At 31.2% G+C, this 20,205-nt stretch overlaps 1 protein-coding gene across 1 annotated transcript; it reads left to right on the top strand.

The window, feature by feature from the left end:
- The first annotated feature begins 7,787 nt into the window (after positions 1–7,787).
- Positions 7,788–18,830, top strand: LOC134260618 (uncharacterized). Its single transcript, XM_062743175.1, has 6 exons — positions 7,788–7,848; positions 9,860–10,109; positions 10,748–10,867; positions 14,030–14,144; positions 16,144–16,280; positions 16,397–18,830. The coding sequence occupies exons 1-6, from the start codon at positions 7,801–7,803 to the stop codon at positions 16,438–16,440; spliced, it is 714 nt and encodes a 237-aa protein (XP_062599159.1). The 5' UTR covers positions 7,788–7,800; the 3' UTR covers positions 16,441–18,830.
- The last annotated feature ends 1,375 nt before the right edge of the window (positions 18,831–20,205 follow it).

Below are 20,205 nucleotides of genomic sequence, written 5' to 3'. Positions count from 1 at the left end.
TTTTTGCTAATTGCCAAGATTTTTCATACCTCATTCTTCTGTGAATAATAATGTCGGTTGATTTTTAGAAGAGGATCACAATGCCGATTAAGATTAATATATATTTATCCATTTTTTTTCAAAATTAATTTTACTACTTTAAGTGCCCCATTATTTTTCTCAAAACTAAAAGTAAGTGATCCCTTATGATCGTTTGTAATATATTATCAAAGACGGGGTAGAGAAATTACCCCTGGAAGCAGATCTAGAGCTTTTATAATCTGTTTATTAGACAGAGAAGAAAAGAGAAGAAAACAAACGTTTCATTGTGGAGGTAATCCTATTGTTTCCATAAAAACGTTACAAAAAGTGTAAACCTTACAGATGTATTCGGTGTTTTTATAACAGCGTTTTTCAGGTATTACTTAACTTAATAAATGGTGTTTCTTAATACTTTGGCAAGGAAAATCAAACTTGATCGAGAGATTTGCTGATGTTTTTGCAGTCTGTAATAATTTCAACCTGCTGTATAATTAACCGTATCGTTCAACTTTCAAAAATAAACTAACAGTTGCTATAAATCGCGATCACACGATGTACATGTAATAAGGACCAAATTCTCAGTTCTTTGAAGTTAATATTGTTCTAAGTATTGTCAATGCTTTGGTAAATACTTAAATAAGAATTCGATATAATCGTTATAATAGCCACTCTTCATACACAGCATATTGTCAATCTCTCACCAGGGGGCGTATTACGCCAACAGTATACAAATCATAGGAAGCGCTTTGCTGAAGTTACCGTTGTCGATAGGTAGCGCCTTGTGGAAATTTCCGGTTTTGGTTGCAGAAGGATAAGGTTACGTGCCATAAAGCGATGTCGATAGGTAGCGCCTTATGGAAGTTTCCGGTTTTTTGGAGCCCATGCCATAAAGTGGTTAGCTAGGTAACCGCTTAAAAATTGGGACAATTTACATGAAAGCCGATATTGCCTGTCGGCGCACGAACAATATTCGGAATAATATACGCATATTAGTATTAGATTTGCTTTTATTTCTATGGAACTATGTAAAACATTAAAATCAAATTTAAATCAGTGAAACCAGAATCAAAATTTTTATATTAATAGTAAGAAACGGACAATTGGTGTCATGATTTTCAAAGTGTTGTTGGAATTAAGTGTGATGAAAATGACGTCGTCAAACGCGAAACTGGCGCATGGAGATGTAATAAATTTGTTTTGGATATGGTTTATATACATCAGAGACGGGAAAAAGGACAACAGAAGTAGATTCTAATAGAGAAGTTGTTATTAAATGGTGTGAGATTTAGCGATAGTTTTCCCTCTATACCGAAAAATAGTTACCGCAGGTAAGAGGTAGATTACTGGTTGTTAAACGCAGACAGTTGGGAACGTTCTGGACCACGAACGACGTCAAACAATGTGCATTCTCTGCTGCCTTCAGTGAAGGGTGATCTTTCGACTAAATTTCGACTGAAATTTGAATCTGCTAAAATAAAAAAAGGGCAGTAGTGAAATCAAATAAGTCCCTTAGTCAAGAGTGTTTTTTTCACTTTAAAAAATATTGGATGTTAACGGACGAGTGTGAAGCAGAAAAAGAGACCATGACGTTAAATAAGAGACGTAAATTACGCTTGCTTTCGTGCACCGATGTACACATATATACTTTTATTATATTGTCACATTTTTCTAATTAAATGTGATATCATCATGATACTTGAAATGCATGATCATGAATTGTTATTTTCAGCTCTGACAAGGGAAGAAATTTAATTTAGCAAAGAGAAACTAAACTGTGTTCCCTGTCTACGACTTTTTGGGACAACAAGTCAAAATATATTTTGTACTGTTTCATGTGATGTAACATCAGGTCCTTTTGAACACCAACAAATGAAAATTAGATTAAGCTCCGCCCATTCTCTGAAGTAAGCGGTCCAACATCTCATCGATCGGTCTAACATCTCACCCAGCGGTCCAACATTGATTTTGTTATGCCCGCTCATCAAAACATTAGAAATGCTATACTTTTTTCCGTGTAGATTTGTATACGAACAAATTCATAAACTTAAATTATAACAATGTCATACATTTTGGAATTTGTACGCAAGTTAGAGGCAGCAGAATCAATCAAAATTACTTGACTTAAAAAATGAATTTTAATTAGTCCCCCTTTTCTTATGACATCAGTAAAACCTTTTCTCATGACGTCAGTAAGACCTAGTCGCTACATTCCGTACAAAAACACATCCTACGGTCATGTCTTTTGCAGCGTTATTAAGAAATATCATTATTTTGACTAAAATCTTGCATAAATATATGATGTTCAAACAAGATATAATTTGTCTTTTGACATCCTGTTGCATGTTTGCAAGGCTTTAGCATGTTTCATGTATGTAATTTATTGTCGTCCATTGACATTTCAATTTTACTACAGAGAGAGAGAGAGAGAGAGAGAGAGAGAGAGAGAGAGAGAGAGAGAGAGAGAGAGAGAGGGGGGAGGGGGTTCTGTGATCGGGTAATTATAATTTAATTATATAATGTGAATATAGACGCTGTAAAACATTTATAATTGAACAAATTTCTAATACAATAATATCGCTGATTTGTTTTCCAATTAAAAAAAAAAAAGCCATGATCAGATTATGCTATCGGTACTCGGTTTCACGCGCATTTAAAAGTAAAGTTGGATTCGATTGACCGCGGTGTGTGAAAGTGAACTGAACCTGCAAGTATATGATTTCATTTATTAATGGTGAATGAAATGATTCTATTGCTTCCTCGCTGTCCCTTTTCTCATTGGCTTTCTCTGCCTTGAGGACGCTATATCTCTCTTCGTATTCTTTTAAAAACAAAAGTCGTTATACATGTATATACACATAGCATTGTTACCTTATTAACGTATTAATTTTAAAAAGTCAGACATTAAATGCAAACATGTGCATATTGGTACATGCCGGTAAGTTTTGAGCCATTTTTGAAAGAATCACGTTTCTTGTGACAGCAAAAAACAATGATGTCGTCATACGCCCTCTATACTTTGCATAAGTTCTTGAGGTTCAGATTGCAGAAGCTTGCATTCAAATTCAAATCCATTATAATTCTTATTGTAAGAAGGTTCAAGTCAATGTAAATGGTTACGCCTTTTTGTTACTTTATTAATTATTCAATTTTAAAGATAATGAAACATAACATCATGTTTCATATATGTTTCAAATAAAAATTAGAAGATTTTTGTTTCTAACGTATTAATTTAAAATGAGTAATGATCATAGTTGGAAGAGAAAAATCTTAATTTCAACGGGGTTTTCATCAGGGTCATCCTGCTATGAAAAGCTCTCGTTTTCATTTGCTGCGCCTAATTAACGATTAGTTCAAATAGAGTAAACTATACCTCAGAATCAGATTTAGCTCATCTACAAACATAATCACATTTATATCCACAAAATACTAAATTAACTCAATAAAATACGGTTAAATTACACTTGATGTAATGTGTTATTTACATCAATCTTTTTGAAATTTATCAAGTGAACAAATTTAGACTTTCATTTTTCTGTTTAGCAAGGCAATTCATTTTACCAAAGGTAATTTGAAATTCTTTCATACCAGTCTTCATGTTTAAAAAATAAAATTCTAGTGTTATGAACCGTTTCGTATGACCTTTAAGCGCACCCTTGAGCATGAAATAGAGACTCTCGGTACATGAATTTTACAATTTGGTATAGGGCTCTCAAAATCCGAAAGCTGACTGCAGGTAGATATCCTGGGCAAAAATTTGAAATGTATATATGCATGTATTCTATAATATACATTCCATGTTAAACTTACTAATCCCTTCTATGATGCCAGACATCTCTACAAATGTACCACGGGTCATAGGTTTAACAAATCTGGTTGAAGGTTTATTGCACACTATATAATGGCAAATAGTTTTCTTGTTTTTTTTCCAATATGAAAAAAGATCTTCAAATTTTAAATGAAATTTTAAATACAACCAAATTAATTAACTTGCCTAAATCCCGGGTTTTTGCAAGTAGACTGTTTACGACTTTTATTATTATTATTCCTGCAAACGGATGTAAGTCCATTAAAAAATACAAAAATAGAATAAGAGTAAATAAAGACCTCCAAAACATCAGAGGTAGGATCAGGTGCCATGGAAGAGTGAGCATTCCCTGCCAACTGGTCACATCCGCCGTGTACTCCTTGTCATTATCGGGAAATAACGGAAAAATCCGTTGGCAATTCAGTGTATAGATAATGGACTAACAATTAGTATGAAAAACGTCAATCAGCATTTGACTCAATGATAAATTGTGTTTGTTGTCAACCTCATTGTATCGACCATAAAACTTACGAAAAGATGACATCAATTGCTGATATTCCTGATTTATAAACTTATATTTCAATAATTTACCTCGTTTGCGAAATTGCTCCTCCTAGAGAATGCTCTTACTTATCGAATCAATGGAGAGATATAAACTCCGGATGAAGGTAATGCAGGTATATTGCTGCACAAGGAAGGGAAGTGGGTGATAGAAAAGCCAAAGTCCTCACGTTTATCATCGATTTTGGTTGTTAGATTACCATTAACATCTTTTCTAAGTGGTGCATGATTTTTTTTTCGTTTTATAAAGCCTTTTCAAGGAGGTTCTCAATTAAAGGCGAGTTTGATGCCTGAGCATTTTGTTGCACTATGGTGGAATTAAATAATTGCATTCAGAATGTTCAACAGGAAAGAAAGAAGATCCTATATCATCCTTACATTTCCAGCCTCGGAATAGGGTTAGGTAGAGGAGGTTTATTTAGTTATTTAATTTGATTTTTTTTGCTTGTTATTTTAAAACATTGGCTTACCAAAAATGCATAATAACGGCTAACGGTCATTTGGAAAGGCTTCATTTAAGTGTTATATCGTCTTTTTGAAGTTAAAAGCATTATGACGCCTTCTGAATGAGCTTCACAAAATTTATTAATATGATAAGGTAGCGAAGAAAAATGTGGGTTTTCAATATCTACATGCAGTGACTGCCAAGCTATTGTGTAGAGGATTATTGTCAGGTTTCCAACTAAACTTAAGTTTTAATTGGTTTTTGTCCACGGCTTTTATCGATAAAGACCTTTCCAAACACACTATGAGTTTTTACCCCGTAACCTTTGATTTGACCTACTTTAAAAAAAGCCTTTCTTAAAATTGGTAACAATTTTTAAAAGAGAAAAAGATGAGAATTAATTTTCATATTACAAATTTATTGCATTTTAATTTGGACAAGTCCTTTCTTTAGTTTATCTTTGATTCAAATGCTGACGGACGTTTTTCATACTAATTGTAAGTCCATTATTTATAAATGGAATAAACGACGAGTTTTCCCGGTATTTCCCGATGACAAGGAACCCACGGCGGGTGTGACCGGTTGGCAGGAGATACTCACCGTCCCCATTGCACTTGATCCCACCTCTGATGTTTTGAAGGTTTGGTCAGTTTCCTCTGCTCCTATTTTGTATTGTTTTATGAACTTTTGATATTGAATACGGTTCGTTATCTCCGTATGTTTCATTTTATATCGTAACATTAATTTTGACCCTTTTGTTTGTATTTATTACAAGTTTATATTTGACACAATATGTCATAAATAATAACATCCATCCATTAAATTACCGAATGCGGGAGGGGGGAGCAATATTTTGAATTTGTTTTGTTTATTTAAAGTACTATTAACCTTTGAATTTTCTTTTCTTACAAAATTAACATGTGCACAATCAAAAAATAATGTCACAATCATACTCAAAGACAAATATATATATGTAGATCAAAAGAAGTAAAAATTACATAAAACGAGATATTTTGTGAATCTGGCTATTGATATTCCACACCAATCATTCTTTAAATAGGAATGTTTATTTCTTTATACTCATGACTTTTATTGATATGCGAAACATACAATGTGCTTTTGGCGCAAAAGGCGCGCTGTAATCAACGAGGGCAGCGACGCTATATAGAGATATATCGGGTAAGATTTTATTATCTAAAAAAACTCTCGTATTGTATAGCTTGTCCAAACATGTTCATACATGCTTATGCATGCAAGACTGCCCTTAACATTTAAATTATTGGTTGATGCATTCACATTCACATGTACATATGTTGCATTTATATACAAATTTATGCATCCCATCCCAAATGTATTCTTCAAGAGCATAATTTCCTTTGTTTGTTGTACATGTAAGAAAATATATCTCTTCGTGAATTTCTAAGCAGTAACTTCTAACTAAAATATTTACATGAACAAGAAGGTTACTTGCGTGGTACCATTTTGAAAATAAATAACTTTTTTTAAAATTCCAGACATAACAGTTTAATGTAAAAGAATCAATAGACGATGACCTAGTTTATAATTATCTTAGTTGTATCTAAATAATGAATGACAACGTGGTTTTAAATAATGATTAACTTTTAAAAATAAATATACTTAAAAAAAATTGTTATACATTTTTTTAAAGGCTGGACATCCCTTCATTTAATTTGTATTCAAGTTCGAATTCAAAAAAAAAAAATATGGAATACCGTTCTTGCGAAACAAAATGAAAAACATTGAACTAAAAAAGAGAAAAGAAAAAAAGTAAACCTTGAACTAAAATAAAGACAGAATAAAGCAATTTTCAACAAAAAAATAAAATGTCCGATTAAGTATTTATGTATTTATATATAAAAATAATGTACTCAATCTATGCATTTCCGATGAATATTTCACTTTTTCCACGATCATGTAAAATACTCGGGGTTTTCTCAAATCCTCACTTTTCTTCACGCCAAAAATGAGATATAATTTATTTCATAATGTTTCAGCATTTCTACAGATGTTTCACTGTAGCATTCTCACTTGTCTGTAGATGTCATTTTATTTTGAAATAATTTAACATTTCACATTCAAACTATTTCAATGTCAAAACCATATATTTGTCACTGTTAAGGTAGTGTGAAGGCCTTCACAACAATCAAAGCATGTATGTTGTTTTTAATTTTATAGTCAGCTTCGGATAGGCTGGAGTAACTTCATGTTAATCTAATTGAAATGTTAATACATTGATTTATGTTACTTCTATTTCTCATGCCTGGGAATCAATGCATATATTTAAGAGGGATGACAACATGTTTTCATGTTGAATCACATCATTGTTCTTATAAGCATTCCAAACCAAGGTCTACAAGGACTTTATTATATAAATATTGCATGTAGTTGAGTGCAACATTGAATATTTTCACCCCAAGAAAACCATTGTCAACCGAGGCGCAGCCGAGGTTGACTATGGTTTTCGAGGTGTGAAATTTTTCAATGTTACACTCAACTACATGCAATATTTATTATATTATACTGAATGTTTTATACAAATACATATAACAGTGAACCGTGCGCGCATAAATTCTGCGCAGTCGCTATTTTTTTTTTAATATCACCCGTCGTCAAGCAATGTTGACTGTTGCTACGCTGGAGGGCGAGGCTTCATTATTCAGCGGGTAATAGTGTTTTTTAACAAATGTTTCTCGACCAATCAGATTCAGCTAATTTAAATGAAAGTATAATATAATAATATATTGCCTTTGTCAGCAATGTCTTAGCATTCGAACAGTTAGTTTGCTGTTAAAAAAGGTTTAATAGTTCCTTCATGTTTTGACTGAATGTTTATTTTGACGTCGACGGCACTTTATTTAAAAATCGTGTTTGTTGTTCAGTGCTTAGTATGATAAAACATATCATATGCGTGTTACATTTTTTTTCACTTATTTCAGTAATTACAGATATGCCTCAACAACCAGTAGTAAAAAGAAGCACTTACTGTCTCCTTATGGTAACTGCAAATTGACCACTATTGCATGTTAAGTTCGTGTTTGACCGATTCTAACTTCTAGACACTCTGTGCTTTTAAATTGTTTCAATGCTTGAACGCATTTGTAATATGTTTTATGGTTTTCAGCGACACATGGCCTTGATATTGACCGTGTCTTTGAATTCCTTGAGAGGCTGTAAATGCTTTTCATTAAACAGTCATGTTTCTTTGGAATCATGAACATATGCTGCTTATATTTATAATGAGGCTTTAGAGTTGCCAAGAGAAAGAATGCATTTACATTGCATTTACATTAATATTACTTTTGAAAATATCTAGTAAATTAAAAAAATATATTATACCTTTCGTACTTGCACTCCTTTATGATAAAAAGGTTCTAATATGAAAAGGTTGGATATAATGATGTTTTACAGGAATGAACGTCAGAAGTGTTGTATATACCATATCATACCTAACAGTGGAAAACGTGAGATAATTTGCATAACGGGCGACGTTATTGTTGTGTGCCTTATGTGCATAAGGCCCGACAGCTCCTGACCTTTCACTTGGCAAAATTAACAAATTTACATTGAGGTGTGAATATCAAGAAATCAACATATATAGCTTTTTAAGAGTTACCACAGAGAAAACAATTAGAATTGTAAGTATATGAGTATTATATCACGGAACGCTGCAAGAAAGCTAGCAATTTATACATGTTATTACAATAAAATGCACTTTCTACTTTTCTCGACGGAGCTACCTATTCGAAGACGGCCATCATTTATTTCGCCAAAAACTTCTGATCTTCATACACGTACCAATTTCGATTCATTGATTTTTATAGCTTGAAAGGGAATAATAATTTATTGCAAACATTAACACAAACCCCATCCAAAATTTAAACAAACAAACAACAGAATGAATATTGTAACAAGGAAATATCAGCCACCTTTCAAGTTTTTTGCGAAAAAAATTTAAAGTACCTAAGTTTACATTGTTTTAGATAATCTTTTCTCAAGGACACCAAGTATATTGTAAACAAATAAAATGCATTATCGTATTTAACAGTTAAAATAACATTCTTTTAAGCCAGTAAAATGCTATTTTTGCTTGAAGTTCAATTATGTGTATATCTCTCAGTTGCCTTAAGAAATCGCATCTTATATGTTTGTTTCTATCTGTGTAATTTATGTCACATGTGCTGCTATGACATTAAATATCTTGATGTATGTTATGTATTTTATTTTCATATATGTATGTACATGTATACCTTAAACTTATCAAGTCTATCAAAACCTCTAAAAAGCTTATGTTTATCTAACATCAACAAAGAAAATTTCCTGCAAAAAGTATTTTTTCACTTTTATTTCACAGGATTTGATGAGTTAATCAGAGAAACGTTTGGTCCCTTGTAATAATCTATATCCGTTGTACATGTAGCTCATGTGAATATTTATTATGCAATCCAATTCAACTCGTAAGCGAATTATTATCAACATTGCATGTATATCTAAACTTTTGTACGCAAAAGTTGTCGTCAGTGGGTTTAACAATCTAAGTCATGTCTCTCCATATTTTTTTCCAAAGTGACACAATTGTCATTAAATAAAAGAAGATGAAATATGCTAAATCATCAATTTTAAAACTTTATTTGCTTCGTGTGGATTCTGCAGAAATGTTTGGGCAAAGTTTGCTTTTTTTTTCTATGGATTTTCTTTCTTTCTTTCAGATGGGACATGTTGTCCTTTTAAAAAAAAAAACGACGTCTATGCTTACATTGGCGTATAAATTGGTACATTATATAATTGTACATAAAAAAATGTTAGCATCACTATTACACTGCTGGGCTAAGATCAGGGTGACATTTATATATGTAGCAGTGTACTATTTGCTTGAATAGTTAAAGTTCATTATAAAGCTTTTAATTGGCATCCTTTACCCTTTTATCATATCAATGAAAATAAGCCATTAGTGTTTTTTTTTTAATTGACCCACTTCTTGTTTTGTTGAACATTTTTCTTTTTTTTAGCTGTTTTGGATCGCTTTACATGACCGTAGCAAAACCTTTGGTCAAGGACTAGATATTGCATGCAATGATTCTCTAGCAACCGTAGAACCTAAGCAATGTCCAAGGAATAAAGCCGAGCGAGATGTTGCCGCAGCTAAGAAGAACTGCGGTAGTCTTAAAAACACTTGTAGATCTTTTGAATACCATTGCGTTATAAATGAATGGATGAATGGAACCATAGACGTATGTGCGCCATCAATGATTATACAAAGTAAGTTAATTAACCTAAACATCTACATGTATATTACACGAAGTTTGATGAATTAATGATATTTTTGCACTGTGTTGCATTTAGACAAAACGTGCACAGGGAGGTAAACACAATCTTAATGGATTTGTAAATAATGGCGCTTTGTTTTCTTTTATTTCCATGTGCATGTTTTTGCACTGTGAATTACCTTAAATGGGCCCATTTTTGACATTTAATTGAAATGTATAATATTTTTAGATGTCTTGAGGTGTGAGTTTCAAATTATATTTTTGAACGAACACTTTATGTTTATTAATTTTTTTTTTTATTTAATTGAGCTTGAACGTGTGGGAAGAATTTTTAGATAATTGTTCGTGTCTGTCACGATCGGACAAAGTGAAGGTTAGATACATGTAATTTGGTTGTTATTGCTAATTTGATGTACTAGGTGTTGGTTATCCGATATTTAACAGTTTCCTTTAGAGGGACACCTCTAATTCGACATAATGTTTTTTAAGCAAAATTAGATGAATACAGGATAAATGTATTTATACGCTTTTTAAGCTTCATAGTTGCTATATATAAACTTATCATTTGAAACCTCTCTACATTTAAGTTCACGTGATGATTCATTTACGTTAATTGTTTGCATTTTTTAGAGGGAAAATGTGCCGAATTCAGCACTGGATTTAAATCGATTCGCATAAATTTTCTCACTGACTGCAAAAAGTATGATCCTCCATGTCCAGAGTCTTACAACTCGACAGAGGCTTACAAGTGTAAGTACTGTAAACTTGACCCAATCATGTTTTCATCTTAAAAGTGTTTAGACACAAATTGGTGTGACGTAAATATTTTCTCAAATATTTTGTTTAATATCACGACTTATATATTGTAATAGCACTTCTCAGGAATTTTTATCACAAACTTATTCTATCTAGAACTATGAATTCCACGGACGCGTTGGATGTACACATACATGAAACAAATTGGAGATAACGAAGAGTATTCAAGAATAAAAGTCAATAAAACAATACAAAACAGGAGCAAAGGAAACACGGAATCCAAAACATCAGAGGTGGGATCAAATGCTATGGAGGAATAAGCATACCCTGCCGATCGGTCACACCCGTTGTGTGCTCCCTATCATGATCGGGAAATAACGGAAAAATCCATCCTAAATTCAGTGTTCACAATAATGGACTAATAATTTGTACGAAAAACGTCAGTCAGCATTTGTCTTTATGATAAACTGACCACCATATATGTCTTTTTTAAGTAAAATTTCAAAAAAGATACAGATGTGTCAGACTCTGTGGTATCTTATATCTTTAGCTCACCAGGATACATCGTATTGACATTAGAATGGAAATTACCATTGTTAATTGATAAAACGACATCAATACATGTATATCTAAATGTTGAAGGCCACAACAAGTGTTTCTTCTTTAACGCATAAAAGTTTGTAAAATTCTTCATATGAATGCAAAAATAGGTCTGCTAAAAAGGGGCCAATTGCTACCCATGGAAATTCTAATAGATCGTTGCAGACCTGGTCTCAAAAAACAAATAGATAATGTAAATCAAAAACTCGAGCATCTTTTTGATGTCAACTTCAGAGTACTTGTTTGTACAATTAAATTGTTTTTTAACAAAATATTTTGCAAATGACCAATGACAAGGTAAGTAAATTCACGAGTTCCATTTTTATTGAAAAAGCAGCTGTGAATGGACCTTGATTTATCGTTGGGAATGGTTGTGTATCAAGTTGAAAGGTCGCAAAATTTTAAAATCTTTTCGTGTCAAATTGGCCAAAAGTTCCTTGGATTTTTTCAATTAATTTCCACACCTGATTTACACTTCTTCTTGAATTTATTGTTGCACACTTCTCTTGACATTTCTCCTTCGTGAGGAGTTAAGAAGGTGAATTTTAACTTTATTCTTAATATTTAAGAAAAGAAGCGATTCTGTTGTCTATGAATAAAAAATATCACAATCTTTAATCCAGAAAATTCAAAGAAATGTTCGAAATCAAAAACCCCTCACTATCAACAGCCCGTGCTCAGTGTTGTTTGCAAGGTTTTACATATTGAACACATCCATGAAACGTAAACTGTTTCGTTAAATAGGGCACGAGCTCTGTTCTTTTTAATGTTTACGATTAGCTGTATTTAAATAAGAAATAAACATAATTGTGATATCTTTTCTTACCTTTTTTTAATTCAAACTTGAAAATTGGCAATTTTTAATATTTTTAAGGGATTTTCAGCCATAATAGACCGAAAAGAGTATTTCTGTTGCCAAGGAAACCAGACGCTGATTTGATAAAAAATTAATTTATTTTAGGAAGTCACTAAGCATACTCTACCAGCATGCAAAGTTTTAAAAAAAATCTGAGACACCTTAAATTCTTACGTGTGCTTAATTGTTAAAGTCTGAGCAAGGACAAGAATATATAGTTGTAATATTTTTCATTACCACTTTTCTGAAAGATTTAGAATAAAATCCAAATTCTTTGTGAAAATACAAGGATGTGCCAATCAAACGAAGTCAGAAAATTAAAGTTTCAATGACTTGGAGATTATATAAGCTGTTTATTATATTTTAGCATGAAATGCTTTAGCATCATATAAGTCATGAAGGATATGGAGATAACGAACAGTATTCAATATCAAAGTCCATAAAACAATATAAAATATAAGCAGAGCAAACACCGACCTCCGAAACATCAAAGGTGGGATCAGGTGCCATGGAGAAGTGAACATCCCCTGCTAACTGGTCACACCCGCTGTGTGCTCCTTGTCATGATCAGGTAATAACTAAAAAATCCGTTGTCAATTCAGTGTATAAATAATGGACTAACAATTAGTGTAAAAAACGACAGTCAACATTTGACTCAATGATAATGATTTACGAAATGATGACTTTAAACGAGTCTGCTGATATTCTTGTTTAATCAACTTGCTTGTCAATAATTTACCTCGTTTTAGAAATTGTTCACACGTAGACATGGTCTCGCATATCGAATTAACAATATATATACTCCGTATACAGGTGATGAATTGCTGCTGTAAAGTAAGGGAAGTTTTAGAAAAGTTAAAGTCATCATGTTTATCATATAGCATTTGAGATTGCCATTAACGTCTTTTTAAATTAAAATATCCAAGTATGAAACATGTGTCAGACTATGTGGTATTGTTTTTTATCTCAAGCTCATTAGGATATATCATATCGACGTAGGAATGGAAATTACCATTGTTAATTGACAATACGTCGTCGATATATCTAAAAGTCGAGTTGAAGGCCACAGCAAGTGTTTTCTTCTTTTCACGCATAAGATTTTGCAAAAATTCTGCTTCATATGAATATAAAAATAAGTCTGCTAATAACGGACCGCAATTTGTACCCACGGGAATTCCAATAGATTGTTGGAATACCTGGTTCCAGAAATTTAAAGTTTCAATAAATTACAGATGAAATAAGCTGTTTATTATATTTTAGTATGAAATGCTTTAGCAAGATATAAGGCATGAAATTAAACAGAACGTTTGAAAAAATTAAACTTCAAATTTGTGTTCAAGCACTTTTAAAGGTGACCTTGTCTGTTCTGATCACACTCTTGCAGTAAATCCACTTTAAAGAAATTAACCCGAAATTTTAATGGATTATGAATTTTCAGAAAATAATTTTTATTTTATTTTTACATGAAAGAAAAGATACTTATTTACTCCCTTAGTGTATATTAATTTAAATAAGCTGATGTAAAAAGTTAACAGGATGTTTATAGAGAAATGAAATGTGCGCTTGTATTAATCTAAATAACAGTGATTAATCTCGTCTGATCTCAGGATGATTCTGAAAAAAAAACCCAATACACGTACATACATGTATCTGAAATTGCTATAAATGCAACAATTTTATACCCTTTTATTCAATTTCAGATGATGGGTGCTATGATATGGCAATATTAACGCCACTCCCGACTACCACGTTTCAAATGACAACGGCAAGTGGTGCAACGGTTATGGAGAACTCATCTCTAACGACAGTTAGAGGGTAATGTTCCTTTACATTGAACATACATTTAGGTATTAAATTGCAGATGTTTTAACTAGAGCTTATGTGTTTATGCACGGGGCCCTAGAATTGATATCTGAATCAATTGTTCATGTATATTGAGGAACTTATCACGATAATTGCTAAAATTTCAAACAAAACTTAATCTGAATAAATAAATTTACAAAAAGTAAATATGAATATTGATTTTGACTTTGGCTATTGATTAATTAAAACACGGCTATAACTTTTCAACCATCTTCCTCGTTTATTGAAATATCTCAAGCAAGTTTTGGAAGTTAGGCGAAAGTTTTTATTTATTTTTTTTTTGAAACGTTTTTTGAACAAAAATATGCTTGGGCAGAAAAATAAAAAAAAAATAATTTGGAACCTTGACATAATTATTTTTTTCTCGAGTAGCATTGAAATATATTCAAATAAAAAAAAATAAACACATACGATTTTTCAACATTGATATTTTTTCTTACCATTTGGTTTTTTGTCAACAAAAAAGAATCACGTGTCAAATGACCCAAGAACAGAAATGGGAGTATCAGAGGCTCTGTTTCTGTTGATGGTTTTCATTTTTCTGACTTACAAGTCCGAGTTTCCATATAATAGACACATTGCACTGGGACAAATATGGGTAAAATTAAGTAAATTGGCTATTCTTAGGTCAGCCTTTCCACTTATGAAAAAGTTTTTTGAAACTCCAAAAGTGTTGGGGTGCTTTCACAATTTAGATACGTGAGTCCAAGGACCAACCAAGGCCCGAAAATTAAGGAGACATTTCTCCCTCAAAAAAAATTAGGGAGAAGTTTTGAATTTACAGAGACTTCTTGGCGCGCGTATGTGGCACACATTGATAAATCGTTATAAAACTATATTCCATTGTTTATAACTTACATACATTTCAATAATTTTTTCTGTGTAAACATTGTATTTAAAATGATTAAACAAGAGAAAAAGAATCTTAAAAGATATTTCCCCCAATTACAAGGTATATAAATATCTAGAAAAAAAAAATAAAACCACATTGACATTAAATAAAATTTACTGCTACTACTATTAAAATGTAAAAGTTTCTTAGATTAATTGTTTATCAAACATTTTTTTTCATTTCTTACATAGTGGCACAAAATTAATCTTAAACTTCTAAAATTTCTCTTCTCATTAGATTTCCAGGCTTCTGACATAGTCATAATTTTGTTAATTTCTCTTCAAACTTCGTTTTCAATATAAAATTCTTCTTTTGATAAAAGTTTTGATGCACATATGCATGCCGATTGAACTACTTATGTTTATCGGATCCGATGCATGACTTCTTAGGAAGTTAATAACTTCACAATTTAGCAGTAAAAATATGTCTGTATCCACAGCATGAATTAATTATTTGACAATAAAAAGATCTAAAATCTTCTCCAACATCTTTGGCATGACATCGATAGCTGTCCAGCTGTTTTGCGTCTTGTTGTGTATAACTTGTAACGATGGACTTTTTCATACCCGGAAGTGTAAAATCTAGAGGAGTTCCGACGGTGTATTTGATGCATTGGTCATTAGTATGTAGAAACAGCCCTAGGTTGGTCCTGACAATCTGTATTTGTGGAGGTCATTTGAATGTTTAAGATGTGGTGAACATTATAAAAACAGTCGTTTGGTCGAGAAAATTTCGGATGAGTTTCGGGAGTCAGACACATTATTTTTATTTTTGTAAATAGGGAAAAATAGGGTCGGCGGAATCGTAAACCAAGAGAAAAAAAACTTCGGCCTTAGCATACGTCTAAAATGTCAAGTTGAAACGTGCAAAATCTTATCTTCAGCCTTATCTTGGGATATATTGAACGTACCTCTTCTTGTATTTTTCTCTGTAGATGACTTATCATTACAACGACTTTTAGGAAGAATGTAAAGCAAAAAGTAATACACAACAGTTTTGAATATATTAGAAAGAATACTAATAGTATATTCTTAAAATTTATATTTTCTATCTTTGTAGGGGAAATGATATACCCAAGGAAAGTGAAGCCAATGTTTCGATTATTTTAATTGTAGTAGTCATAGTGATTTTTGTAATTGTTGTGATCATAGCATCAGTCATTATATTTAAGATGAAAAGGCGCAGACGGTCTTCATGTAAGTTATATGTATATTTGTTTCGGACTGTAATCCTAATTTAATTTTATCAATTTCAAAGAAAAAAAAATATTTTAACTTCTTTGATTGGTTACGATTTTTTGTTTACTTATTAGATGGAGATGCCAACGAATCTGAGGAAGAAAGAGAAGCTTTATAAAATTATAAGTGATAAAATCTCCGCTTGCAAGGTTGATAGAGGAATGACAAGCTAGTGTACACCAGTGTTTCACAATATCAGTTGTTGTATAGTAAGCCTTCCGCTTAGCAAATCTTGCCCGAAGTGTTTTGGTATCTAGATATTAAAATAACAATAAGAATTAATCTTATATATTTAACATCCCCAAAAAGAGTTATCTACGTGAACAATATGTCAGATAAATATTTCCAAAAGAATAATTCTTTCCAAAGTAAACATTCCCGGCGTATAACATCAAAATCACCCCCGATGTTTTAATGTAAAAATGATACAATTTCTGAGAACATGAAAATAATTAATTGATAATCAATGTAATACAACAATACTTTTATGATGGAAATCCGCTGTATTAAATGCCGTTCAAATTAATTCTAAATTGATTTTTATAGATTCGAAACGAGGGTTTTGTATCAGAATTAATACCATATATCATATTTTGTATGATCCAAATCCATGATACCAGTATCCTTTGTCTTAGAACCGACCCCTTTTCATTTTTATTTCATACTTAACCATATTTTAATACGTTTTTCTCTATCTATATACTTTTTTTCACAACCAAGTATGTGTTCATCGATTTTACTAGTGCGTCTTGGTTTTACAAATATGTGCTCAGTGAATGCCAAACGTGTTCAATAGATTTTTATTCTATTTATGAAAATATATTTTACTCAATTACTTAACCGAAAGATCGTTTCTTTCTGAAGGAATTCATTCGACATGTGCACTATTATACTCCAACAATTATTTTTTCAACACAAATAAGTTATGATTTCAACTAATTCACTGTTTGATTAAATAGACATTTGCATTTAAAGATATGATTTTCAATGCATACAAACACCAGGAAAGTGAGAGAGACTGCAATTTTCATTTTAAACATTATGTATTTAATTAGCTTGCTGCAGCGAGATTCACATTTCTTGTCCGGATCATAGCATTGTCTGTAGGCATTATGTTATTATTGCTCAAACATATTTTCAATTGGTATTGAATGTACAAATGTACTTTATTTTACACTGGAGTATATATTCATTTATTGCGCTATTATTCAAGACCAAAGTTTTTGAGTGAATTAACTGATAGTGCATTTATTAAACAGTGAGGATAGATTTTCCCATAGGCTGACAGACATTTGTAGTTGCATTACTCAATTTGTTTTTAAAAACCGTTGCAGTTATGAGACTATATCTTTCAAAAGCTAATGATTCATTGCTTAAATATGCTTAAATTTTGCTTTTTATTACATGTTACACTTAAAATCTACAATTGTTAACCATGTGTTTATGATAGGATAACTGGGATGTAATTTACTTTTTCCTCTTACATGTTTTTGATAAAAGTATGATTTTTTTCCATGTAATTTCACATTTCATTTTCTATTCAGGATATGCCTCAGAATGAATATTAAGTCTAGGTACAAGTGTTCATTTTACATAAGGAGGTAAAACTGCATTAACAGTACTATTGTGCACTTAAGTATTCCATTATACTTTTTTAGAAATATTTAAATTTTTCAGCAAAAAGTTTTTTGTAGCAAAAAGTATGTTTTGTTATGCAATTTTTGCATTATTACACTGCCATAACATTTTTTAAAAATCCGTCACTTTACGGACATAAAATTTTTATAGATTGTTTTTCCTTTGTATGCTTTTTTTTACAACCAAGCACCGGTATGTGTTCAGCGGTTATACTATGTGCGCTTTGGTTTTACAAATATGTGTTCAGTGGATTCCAAACATGTGTTCAATAGATTTTTATTCTATTTATGAAAATATATTTTTCACAATTATTTAACTCAAAGATTGTTTATTCGACTTGTACAATAGTACACTTTAACAATAATTTCTTTCAACACAAATATGTTATTGATAGGCAGACAGACATTTGTAATTGCAATGCGCGTTACTCAGTTTGTTTTTAAATACCATTGCAGTTATGAGGCTGTATCTTTCAAAAGCTAATGATTCATTGCTTAAATATGCTTAAATTTTGCTTTTGTTACATGTAACACTTAAAATCTACATGTATCTATTATGACCCAAGCTAATTTTGTTCTTGCTTAATATTTGTTAATGATAGGATAACTGGGATGTAGTTTACATGTACTTTTTCCCTTTACATGTTTTTAATAAAAGTCTGATTTTTTTCCCACGTAATTTCACATTTCATTTTCTATTGAGGATATGCCTCAAAATGAAGATTAAGGACAGATGATACAAACAAAAAATGCATGCCTCGGTTGGTATATATTTTTTGGCCTAATTTCATTAAAAATTATGCAAATAATAAATTTCTAGAATATAAAGAATTTGTAAACCTTCTGTGATGTTCCAAATTCAGCCTCTCTGAAACCAGCCTTATTAATCAACACAAATATTTTTCACTTCAAATCTCATTTTTTTGTGGAAATTTGAATAAAAAATTAAAAACTACGCGGTGAAAGTTATTCATTCTACTCAGGTTGTATTTTATATTTATATATTTATTTTATTTTTTTATCTAAGTAATTAATAAATTAAATATTTTAATTTTCCACGTGGAATGATACATGAATATTTAGGTATTTATTTTCTTTAGTTCTTTATACCAGTACTTAAAGTCCATGGGAAAATAAATTGGGTAAAAACTCAGTCAATGCGTAAAAAAAAGAAATCATTAATTGGTATTTTTATTGACGAAAAGAGGAGAGAAGAAAAATAGTTGGTATTTGACAATTATTGTAACATTTCATCATCTCAAGATACTAACAGTACAACAATATTTACGTACGCATTATTCAATGATTTTGTTTCCATTTTCTCAATTTACGTGTTCCTTTAACTTACTCAAAATTCACATCAAAATTACTGATTTTTTTTAATTGGGCATAAAAAAAATTACATGTACATGTGCATATTCCTGTATATTTTTTGAAAAAAAATATAGCCGCAGGTTTATAGAAAACAATTCGAATACGGGATTGGGAGGACGACTCAGAGAAATTTAAGAAAAAGTCTTCAGGCTTTATTATTAAAATCTAGTCTAATGATGGGAGTTAATACAGTTAAGATCTCTCTCTCTCTCTCTCTCTCTCTCTCTCTCTCTGTCTAGATGTTTCCTGTATATATTTATATTCAAATATTTAGAAATATTTTTTACATATAATTAATTTTTTTTTTATTAATGTGTGTGTGAAGAAAAAAAAAAGGGGGGGGTATTATCATATTCTAAGCGGGCAGGGAGAACAATATTATTTGTCATTTTATTTTGTTTTTTTTTTCACTATGAGTAAAATCATAATCGCTCCGTAATTCTGAGCGTGAAAAAGATCTGATATAATTTTGTTTTAAATATCCGATAAATATTTATAACGAACTTTTAATCTGTAACTACTATAAATGAAATCTAAATATATAAATTGTACAAAAGGCAAATGTAATTTATAGATGCGATATCATAATTCACGTGTTTAATAAAGATTTAAACTACGATTCTGCAAAACTTAAGGAATAACAAATATGATTTTAAAGCATACAACACATGAATTCCAAAGGTATTTTGTTCAGAAATAAGGCAAAAGTGAGTTTCACTTGTACACCATACATTGAAAATCAATTGAACACCTTTTTCTTTTTTTTCACGTTAAAACTAAAGAAAAAAATAAATGCCTAATAACCCGCTGTCAATTAAGAAATAAGGTATTATTTTTTTGAGTGTTATTGGGATGTAAAACGGGTTGGTCAC

This window comes from Saccostrea cucullata, unplaced genomic scaffold (assembly GCF_032062105.1).
Source record: "Saccostrea cucullata isolate Sc308-1 unplaced genomic scaffold, CSIRO_AGI_Scuc_v1 ctg1278, whole genome shotgun sequence".
Taxonomy (NCBI): domain Eukaryota; kingdom Metazoa; phylum Mollusca; class Bivalvia; order Ostreida; family Ostreidae; genus Saccostrea; species Saccostrea cuccullata.
The sequence above is the reverse complement of the archived record's forward strand: the minus strand, read 5'-3'. Positions and strand labels throughout refer to the sequence as shown.

Bases quoted from the DNA above. Each gene is read 5' to 3' on its own strand.
- LOC134260618 (XM_062743175.1), top strand. From the start codon at position 7,801: ATGCCTCAACAACCAGTAGTAAAAAGAAGCACTTACTGTCTCCTTATG. The intron at 7,849-9,859 runs GTAACTGCAAAT...TCTTTTTTTTAG, and splicing joins GCACTTACTGTCTCCTTATG to CTGTTTTGGATCGCTTTACA. The intron at 10,110-10,747 runs GTAAGTTAATTA...TGCATTTTTTAG, and splicing joins GCCATCAATGATTATACAAA to AGGGAAAATGTGCCGAATTC.